General features: G+C 36.6%; 1 protein-coding gene across 1 annotated transcript; it reads left to right on the top strand.

Annotated features, from left to right (window-relative positions):
• The first annotated feature begins 269 nt into the window (after positions 1–269).
• On the top strand, positions 270–5,000 carry LOC110939718 (cysteine-rich receptor-like protein kinase 10). The gene is made up of 7 exons (XM_022181290.2): positions 270–1,002; positions 1,721–1,840; positions 1,954–2,138; positions 3,509–3,719; positions 3,855–4,092; positions 4,255–4,405; positions 4,506–5,000. Exons 1-7 carry the CDS (start codon positions 270–272, stop codon positions 4,830–4,832), a joined length of 1,965 nt encoding a protein of 654 aa, XP_022036982.1. The 3' UTR covers positions 4,833–5,000.
• The last annotated feature ends 5,486 nt before the right edge of the window (positions 5,001–10,486 follow it).

The following is a 10,486-nucleotide window of genomic DNA, read 5'->3' as shown; positions in this document are numbered from 1 at the left end:
GAAGTATACGTTTAAAAAAAAAACAGAAAATATAACAATTACAAAGACAAGACAAAATCAACGTTGTATCTTCATCCCAAGAAACATCTAGTTTGCACGTGTACCAAGCTTTCTTTATTTCCCGCATCCGATGACCTACTCAAATAAATTAAGAAATAAGAAAACTAATTAGTCAAAATATACGCATAATATTTTATTGTTAGAACAACTCCGAAGACTAATTCATATCATTAATATGACCCTAAACTTTTATTCATGAACCAACAGAAATGAAAATCCTCATCTGGATACTCCTATTACCATTTTTAACCAACAACTTTCATCTGGCCACTGGTCAGGATGAGTTTTGGGGACATTACTGCGGTTCCAACAACTACACGCGAAACTCAGCCTACAAACAAAATCTGGACGACGTACTATATTCTTTAACAGGAACAAATAACGGCTTCGGGTTTTACAATTCGACGTCTGGACAAGCTAAAGCGGCCGCCCTTTGTCGCGGAGACATCATGCCAGAAAGATGCCGAAGATGTGTAGACGATGCTACTCGTCAGTTGCGACAAGTTTGTCCGAATCAGATCGAGGCTGGGGGATGGTACGACGCATGTTTCATACGGTATTCGAATAGAACTATAGATGGTGGAGTTGGTTATTATTTTTACAACGGGAACAATGTTTCGGATTCAAGCTTTGATCAGTGGAATCAAACAGTGGTTGATTTGCTCGGTGAGTTGCGGTCAGAGGCTGAGGGTGGTGGGCAGCTCCGGAAATATGCTTCTGGGAATATAACGGTACCGGGATTGTGGACTGTTTATGGGATGATGCAGTGTACTCCTGATTTATCGGAAACCGAATGTGATGATTGCTTGGTTAGATCCAGTGGTGAGATTAGACGGTTTGCTAGAAGTTTGGGGGTAAGAGTTTACAAGACTAGTTGTGTTATCCGGTATGAGACTTATCCGATCGTTAATTCGACATGGTTTCCGGCACCAAGTCCTAAAGGTGAGTGGTCCGTCGCTTTAGTTTTCTGATATGCATCCATTTCGAACCAATCTTATACAAGCTTGTGCTGGAAGTTAAGATTAAAAATAAGTTTGTTTAATAAAGGAGTCTGAGCCTGAACTCGAGCTTAAGCAAAGCCTATTATGTATATAATATTTTTTTCTAACATATTGAATATATACTAATATAATAAGAAGAGTTAATTACTGTTTTCGTCCCTGTGGTTTGTCAAAAATCACTATTTCAGTCAATTAGTTTAAAAATTACGATTTCAGTCCATGTGGTTTCACTTTCGTAACCATTTCAGGCCCTGTGGTTTCACTTTCGTAACCATTGATCAATCCATTATTCTGTTAAGTACAGGCTGAAATGGTTACGAGGTGGACTGAAATGGTTACGAAAGTGAAACCACAGGGACTGAAATCACAATTTTTAAACTAACGGACTGAAATCGTGATTTTTGACAAACCACATGGACGAAAACAATAATTAACTCTAATAAGAATTTAATAAACTATTTAAGAAAAAAAATAAATGAGATAAGCTCGAGCTTCTAATATAGAGTTCGAAACGAGACGAGCAAAGCTCAACTGGGCTCGTTTACACCTCTGCCTTTTAGCGAGGCGATCTCAAGTAGCTCACCATGGCTCGTTTACACCCATATATGTCTCCTATGTTTAATTTTTATTTCTAGATTAATAAGGCACCGTGTTTGTAGGAAATAAGAAAAGCATCAATGTTGGAGTCATCATCGGTCCAATATTAGCGTTGGCAGCGGCAATCACTGTGGCGGTCATCTTCTTTCTTTTCCGACGACACCAGAAACGGAAGCAAAAAGGTTAAAGCAAAGGATCCGTTTATCTAGCTTGTAAAAGAATCTGTGGTCATAATTAGTCTAATCCATAGTGACCGTTCATGAGTTGACATTATGTTTGGATTAACTTTGGACAGGTACACTATTACCAGAGTTTCAAGTGGGATTTAGTGATGAATCAAACAGAGAAAGTATACATGAAAGGGAAGACGAAGACACCGGAGAGATGAATTCCTACGATCTAAGTACTATGCAGGTTGCTACCAACAATTTTTCCTTGGAAAATAAGCTCGGAGAAGGTGGTTTTGGTCCTGTTTATAAGGTAACGGGCAACTTACAAGAATCATGATCCTGATATATATCCTTTTAAATTATTTCTATTTCTTAGGATGGGTTCAATTCAGAATCAATTTTTTTAAAGAGTTAATAAATTCGTATAGTACAGTTAATCCAAACATAATGTCAACTCATGAACGGTTATTAAAACCTAAATGATTCATTCATATAATAACACAATCTAGTTTTTTTTTTTTTTTTTTTTTTTTTTCTTTTTTAAACATCAATATATACTAACTAGTTCTCTACAGATGTTACTCATTTAGAAAACAATAAAAGCTATTTTTTGAATAAAAGGTAAGTACTTGATATTTAAAATATGTTTTGTTTTTAAATTAATTTATTTAAAAAAACTATTTAAAATATGTTTTGCTTTTAAATTAATCTTTCTATACTAATAAATAAAAATCATTTTTTTAACACGTGTGACTCTCTGGTGCCTTCTTATGTTTATTTTTCTACTTCTCTCTCCTATTAAATATAATAACATTAAACATTAATTCAACTTCCATGTTGGTCATGGTGTAATACACATGTCTATTCAATTCGAGCATGACAACAATGGTCCTCATTTCCATTTTCTAAGAAATCCTTTCTTCTTTTCTTTAGACAAAGATAAATTAAAATAAATAAGAGGATAGTGGATTGGATCATGAACACAACACTAAGATAGTGGTTTTGGATGGTGGATTAGAGGTGTGTGTGACATGACGTTGACATGAAGGGTCATGGTGGTCTTGAGGGTCATGACCACACCCTATAACCTAATATAATAAGTAAATAGCGTGTCAAAGTTGATTTTCTAACTATTTTATTACTTCGTATATAAACTTAGATTTATTCAACCTAGATTCTAACCTAGTTTATTAAGAAACAAAACAAAGGGTCTAGAAACGTTCGGTACATGGACCACCCAAATTAACAATTGGATCATATATTAAGCAATTCAAAAACCTAACCTTACTCATTTTAGTTGGATGGAAGCAAGATTGTAAATCTAGTGCGATCCGATTCGTTCTTTGTTCTTCTCCGATCATGATTGGATATTCTAGATACTTCGGTCCGATGATCTCCTTTTCATACATTTTTATCAAATCATTGTTCATCTAGTCCGATCAGATTTGTTCTTTGTTCGTGTCCGATCAAGGTTTGATGTTCTATATACCTCATCAGTATGTTTTGGTGATTGTAAGTGCTATTCAGAAAAATGAAACTGTTAACTTCAGTTTAGTAACTGTTAACTTAACCGCCTACTTAAGAAAACAACACAAATGTGTATAGTTTTTGTAACTGTTAACTTCAGTTTAGTTGTGTATCTTATTTCTTATTGTTTTAAAATTTGAACTCTCTTTGTAGGGTAAACTACAAGATGGAAAAGAAATAGCCGTAAAACGGTTATCTAGGAACTCCGGGCAAGGTCTTGTAGAGTTTAAGACCGAAGTAAACTTAATTATAAAGCTTCAACACAAGAATTTAGTTCGGCTTTTGGGTTACTGTGTAAAAGGCTCCGAACGACTTCTCATATATGAGTTTATGGCTAACAACAGTCTGGACACCTTCCTCTTTGGTTTGTATTTGTTCCCTAATCACAAAAAGTTTATTACACTGTGACTTGATTTTTTTATGGAATATTTGTCACAAAAACCATTACCTACCTTTAGTTTACTCGATCTTTTAACAAGTTAAATCATTAATGCATCAGATGCTAACAAGTGTAAAGAACTAGACTGGACTATGCGTTCCAACATTGTAATTGGAATTGCAAAGGGACTTCGCTACCTGCACGAAGACTCACGCCTTAAAATTATTCATCGGGACATGAAGGCGAGTAACATTCTTTTGGATAACGAGATGAACGCAAAAATTTCTGATTTTGGCACTGCTAGAATTTTCGGAGGCAATCAAATAGAAGCCGCTACCAATAGAATTGTTGGAACTTAGTAAGTTAGCAAATTTTCCTACTTCTGTGATCTAACCGATGATTTTGTGCATTCAAACACAGAACATTGTTTGAAAATTTTACACGAATAATTTGTTTTTTCACGACGTTTTTTTCGTTCTTGAATATATTCATTATTGATGGTTAATCTTGATTACCACAGTGGATACATGGCACCAGAGTATGCCATGGAAGGACTATTCTCAACAAAATCGGATGTCTACAGTTTTGGAGTCTTGTTGTTAGAAATCGTTTCTGGACAACGGAATAATCGTTTCTTTTACCAAGGGCAACCCCAAAACCTCCTCTCAACGGTAAGAAATCTATCTTTTTCCTCATTCCTGTATATAAGTCATAGGGAATATCTTGAGTAACAGGAGTTTAGTAAAATTGGATTAATTTAATTTCTTAAAGGCATGGCGCTTATGGAATGAAAGCAAAGGAGAATTACTGATAGATCATCGCGTAATTCAAACTTTGGCAACTGACAAAGTTCTTAGATGGATCAATATCGCTCTATTATGTGTCCAAGAAGACCCTCAAGACCGCCCAACTATGTCATCAGTTGTTTTCATGCTCGAAGGTCAATGGTCGGCTAATCTTCCTACACCATCAGAACCACCATTGTCATTTGCTAGATTTGCATCCGTCTTCGAACAAACTAAGACAACAAGTGACCAGAGTACACATATCTCCGTGACAAGTACCAGTTCCACTACGGCTTCCATTCCAGGTAGCTAGTTGAAGGTCGTCACCGCCCATCAGAAGAAGATCGTAACTTATTGCTTTTGTGTTTAGTGTAGTTGATGTTTTTTTTTTATAATTTTTTTTTGCATATAAATTTGAGTAATTCATATGTTGCATTTTGTTGTCTAATTTAATGTTTCCTTTTTTTCTTTTGAATCTGACTTGATGGGCAATATTTCGTAATACTGAATAAAGTCATTAGAAAAAAAAATGACACGTTTATTAAGTTTAAATACCACATCTCGTAAAAGTCCACCAAAAAAAGAAGAGATTAAAGATATGCGTGCGCACGCATTTATACATGTTTTAAAGTAATAAAAAATAACATATTATTAACTTATTTTAGAACTTTTTTAACCCGCAGAAAATATAAAATTTACTAAAAACTCGCAAGGTGTTAGATTACACAACTATACAAGTATAATTTAGAATATGAAGTTACACTGGCCCAATCTAGGTTTCCTTTTAAAAAACTTTTGGTCATTATATATATTTAAATTTGTTAAAAATGTATAGCGTCTAAATTTGGTCTTTAGAGCATTCACATCCAATCCCTCAAATTATGTGAGGGTTTTTTTTAATTTTATGAAAAGTGGTTGTAGTTGGTTGTGAGTAGAGAAGAGAAAATGTTACTGTTTATTTGGAAATTTGAGCGTACACCGTTCACTTTTTATAAATTTTTAATATATTTTGAAAGTGTTTGTGAATGGAAAAGAGAAAATGTAATGATAAATTTATTAAAAGTATTATTTATTTGAAAAGACGAGAGAATAAATATTGATTTTTAATGTAATACTAGATTTTTGCCCGCGCCGCCCGTTGCGGCGGCGACATCACGTCACACGCGTGACGATGATGACATTGATGTGTGGCGCGCCACGCGTGGTGTGTGAATTTACCTTTGAAAGAAATTAACCAAAAAATACCTTGAAGTGACATCTGCGATCCCATCCTAGCTTTGCAAGCTGATTCAATACACAATAATACAAACTAAAGTTAATTTGAAAAGCCCAAAAAAATAACAAACAAAGAAATAAAAACAACTATTCGACTACTAATTTCAAATTATGTTGGTGTGATTTAGCAACTAATAACCAAGTCAGTGATAGATTGGTATGAACAGTTTACGTCTATGAATCCTACGAATCTGAAACATAATTAAATAACTTACATTTGGTGGAGTTTTGTGGTTCCTTTAGAGCATTTCACCTAGAGGAAAACAAACCCAAAACAGATTACAAACCTACTGGTTGCCATGTGATATCAGACGACCATCCTTAGCATCATAGCATGAGTCTATTGCCCAATCACTTTGTCAAAGCAAAGTAAATCACACGAAGAGGCATTCAAGCTAAGCAGAAAGCCAAAACTATTCAAGTAGGGAAAAAATTAATGGACAACGTCAACAAAGAACCGTTAGCATACAAAACAAAGGAACAATGAGGCTCAGATATGTGAAGCCTATGCCCCGCCAAGATACGGAGTACCTCATCTTCAAAATGAAGAGGATAAACTGCCATGGCTGCATAGTCCGACTGTGATGCAAGCACTTAAACACCACAGCATGTCGGCTGCCCCGCCAAGACACGGAATATCTCATCTTCAAAATGAAGAGGATAAACCACAATGGCTGCATAGTCCGATTGTGATGTAAAAGCACAGACAAATACATGCCAACACTGAACAGTGCACAAAGAGTAAGTTATCATCATAGCCCCTAAAATAAAAAGAAACAATAATCATTCTACACATGTCGACTAACAAAACAAAGTATGAATCACTCATTCTTTGATGTTGTTGATACACTTTATGTGAACGCGACTCGGCTCGGTTCGACTCGGCTCGGTTCGACTTGGTTTCGACACGGTTAGGTCCGGCTCAAGCCCGATGTCACCACATTCCTCCGTCGTGCGCCCCAGAGTTCGACACACGAAGCACGAAGCGCTGCGGCCTTTCCCGCCAACACATCACCATGACATCACCTTAGTGATGTCATGATGATGTCACAACATTTGTCTTATGTTGAAATTGGTGAAAGTTTGTCAACAGAAATGAACTGGGCCGTGAGTCCTCCATTTGGGCCGAAATCTTATGTTGGACTTTGTCATCAATTGGGCTCATATTGCAAATGACGAAACAGATTAGAATTAATATGTATGTCGACGAAACAAGGTGTGTTTCATCGACTTTAGTGTTTCGTCGTGTCTTTTATGCGTTTCGTCATGTCTGTGTCTGTTTTTAGTATAAATACCCCTCATTGTTTCTGTATGAAATTTATGAGAGACCTGTGAGACTTAGTGAAACTCTGTAAACATTGTTTGTATATGTCTCGGGTTGTACTCATCCCTAATCAATAGATATTGAATCTTTTGGTTACGCATGTTCTTGTTTTACACTTTGTTTGGTTTGCACCGTCATGGGGATTCCGCACCCGTTACCGTGTTCGTGATAAACAAGGATAAGGTTTTCGTTATCGAACCCACAGAAAAACGGGACCTACAATTGGTATCAGAGCCTTGGCTCTAATCCTTGTTTAAAACCAAACAAGTTTCGGTTTTTATCGAGTTGTTCTTGAAAAATTCATATTTTTTTCTGAAAAGTGGCTAAAATCAGTGAAAACCTTGTTATTTTGCCAAAAGTTTTATCAAAAACCTTGTTAAATTGATTGTTCTTGTGATACACCGGGGTTTTAGTAAAAGTTTTGTGCATTTTCGGGTTTCGAAAAATTATTCGGTGACCGGAATCTTCAAATATTCATCTTGTTCTTCAGTAAACTTCAAGTTGTTCTTCATATTTCACCTTTTTGATCTTTGGTGAATGTACTGTTTGTTTAAGTTGTTGATGAATTTAAAATTAAAGGATAAAGGGTTTAATTATTAAAATATTGTGACACCATACCGATTGGTAAGTGTGAAGGTTGAAACTTGTGTCTTTGTGTCAGAAGCAAGATAAGGGTTCTCTAAAAAAAAAATCTCACCAACTCCTCCAGATCTTATCCACTCAATCTGTTTCGTCACTGCATTAAATTCTTTTTCGTCGAACAAGACAAGCAACAGTGCTTCGTCGCCTAAAAATTACTACTATCTTGTTTCATCGTCAGTCAACATCAAAGTGGTTGTTACTACAAGATTGGTGGCCACATGTTTTGATTCAGCTTTGGGCCACAAACTATAGTAGCTTGGATTATATTTGAGCAAAGAATTCTAAGAGCTTTGAAAGGTGGGGTCGTGTATTCGCGGAGTTGATTTGAATCGCGCTTCTAAATATCACGGTTTCATCAAAAATTTAGGTTTCGTCGAAACTTGTTCAGTTTTTAAACAGAAGACTTGCAAAAGTGTGATAACAGCCTGTTTTCAAGTGTGTGACCAGATTTTTCACTTCTATACACCAATCATGAGTTGCACAAGTCCGTGGGATTGGAGTACGGACCCACAACCAGGTCAAGATCAGACTTCCGTAGCCGCGTGGGCAAGAAATATGTTTCCTCAACCATCCATAAGCGCAAGTCAATGGGCTTTGTTGTCGAATCAAAATCAAAACATACAGAATCTTTTGGTAGCGAGAGGAGAAGGATATACAGCTACTAGAAAGACACGCCATGATCTGTTGAAGAAGAAATTCGAATCATTTCATTTCTTAGAGAATGAAACACTAACTGATATAACTACTCGTTATTATCATTTGATGTGTGAAATGTATTATTTTGGTGTTCTTGTATCTCAACAGGAAATGGTAGCACGGTTTGCTGATGCTCTACCTCCAAAGTGGAGCCCATTCATTGAGCTTTTAAAGCATACGGGGGTTCTAGATGCTGTCAATGTTAATATCTATGAATTCATTCAGAAGTTAGAGCACAAGAACGAAGAGGAAATTCGGAAAGCTAAAAGGATTGCACCTACTCAAAACACAGAAATGTATTTGCCGGGTTTTGGTCCTTCAGCTAGTTCTAGTTCTGTTCAGCAACCGAAGCTTCAAACGACGTTTGTATCCAATACAAGCTCTTCTCCGTTTCCACAGTTCAATCAAGCCCAACCACAGTGGGATCAAAGTGCTTATCTTTCACAATCCATACCTCCACCTCAAGTTACCACTACTCAACCACAGTTCGATCAAAGTTCCTATCTTTCACAATCAATACCCACACCACAAGCCCAAGTTTCCACAACACAACCTCAATTTGATCCAAGTGTCGATTGTGGTCCGGCCATACAGTTGGGAAACAGTGATCAAACAAGAACTGCGTTTTACGCTGAGATTGTCAAGAATGTCAATGATGGCGAATCTTCGGGAAATGATGACAGTTCAGAATCGGACGTGAAGGAGGGAGTGGATTCTGGAGCTGATAATTTGTCGAATGATGCTAATGAGAAATCTGACTTGATCAAGAAAGCTGATACTACATCAGAAGAAATGGAGAAGATTCTCACTGAAGATGGATCTTTCTCTTCTCAGACTGCCTTTATGGCTAATGTCACAGCTTCTACAAGTCAGGTAAAATCTGCAACTCCTAGCATATGTAGTGATTGTGCTAATATGAAACTTAAATGTGCTGAATTGAGACGTGAATCTGAAACGGTTCATAGTCACAATCAGAGTTTGGTTATTGAATTGTCTAAGTGCAAAGAGGCAAACATGGCGTTAACTCGAAACGAAAAGGATTTTAAATCTGTAATTGAAACCCTAAAGAAAAGTGTTTCCGAATTGAACAAAGTTGTTTATCATAAACAAGTTAGTATTAACGATTACATTAACATTGTTAAGGAAACCAAAAAGGAGTTTGCCATTGCCAAATGCGAGCATGATGCTATCAAGCAAAAGTTGGAGAGTTATTCTAACTCCCGATTTGTGCTCGATCACATCATAGACGTTCAAAAACTGAAAGGTAATGTGAAAGGCGTTGGGTATAAGTCGTGTCCACCCCCTTTGAGACACAACTATACCAAGATGCCCGATGAAGAGGATATGCCTCGGTATGAACCCAACGTGCCTCTTGATTATGAGGAAGTTACTACTAGCCTAGGGTTTAAACCGGACAATTCATCGGAGGGCTCATCTGATAACAAAGAAAAGTGATCATGTGCTTCAAATCAAAGTCCTCCAACCATTGAGGACTATGATTCTTCAGATGATGAATCAGATGTGAATGACCAGGATGAATCACTTGATGAGACGAAAGGAGTAGAAATTCCAATTGAGAATCATATTCTTTGTGATCCTCCTACTCCTGCCGTGCAACCTGTTGCCAAGCAAGTGATAGATCCTGTCAAGGATGTCAAAGATGACAAGGAATGCGTGTCTGCTGTTAAGAGCAATAACTTGTTGTATACTTTAGTCGGTGATAGTAAAATTTATTCAGACAAAGATTTTCCAATCAAAAACGTCAATCAATCTTTGATTGACAAAGTGTTTGAAGATACTACAAACCAGTTATTGGGAAAGACAATTCCGGGAGTTACCGTAACTCAATGTGATCCAATTCCAAAAGCTGAAATCAGGAAACAATTTGGAAAACAGAAATCACCGACAAAGCAACCACCAATTGCTTTTAAGGGTAAACAACAACAACGAGCTCCAAAGCCAAAGGCTAAGGTTGAATCAAAAGGAGCTCGTTACAAGAAGAAAGCAAAAGATGTTAAATTTGTAGCATC

This window comes from Helianthus annuus, chromosome 5 (genome assembly GCF_002127325.2).
Source record: "Helianthus annuus cultivar XRQ/B chromosome 5, HanXRQr2.0-SUNRISE, whole genome shotgun sequence".
In the NCBI taxonomy this organism is placed as follows: Eukaryota; Viridiplantae; Streptophyta; class Magnoliopsida; order Asterales; family Asteraceae; genus Helianthus; species Helianthus annuus.
The sequence above is the reverse complement of the archived record's forward strand: the minus strand, read 5'-3'. Positions and strand labels throughout refer to the sequence as shown.

Excerpts from the sequence above, each read along its gene's own strand:
- LOC110939718 (XM_022181290.2), top strand. The coding sequence starts at position 270 with ATGAAAATCCTCATCTGGATACTCCTATTACCATTTTTAACCAACAAC. Across the intron at positions 1,003-1,720 it reads TCCGGCACCAAGTCCTAAAG|GAAATAAGAAAAGCATCAAT; the intron begins GTGAGTGGTCCG and ends CCGTGTTTGTAG. Across the intron at positions 3,720-3,854 it reads TCTGGACACCTTCCTCTTTG|ATGCTAACAAGTGTAAAGAA; the intron begins GTTTGTATTTGT and ends TTAATGCATCAG.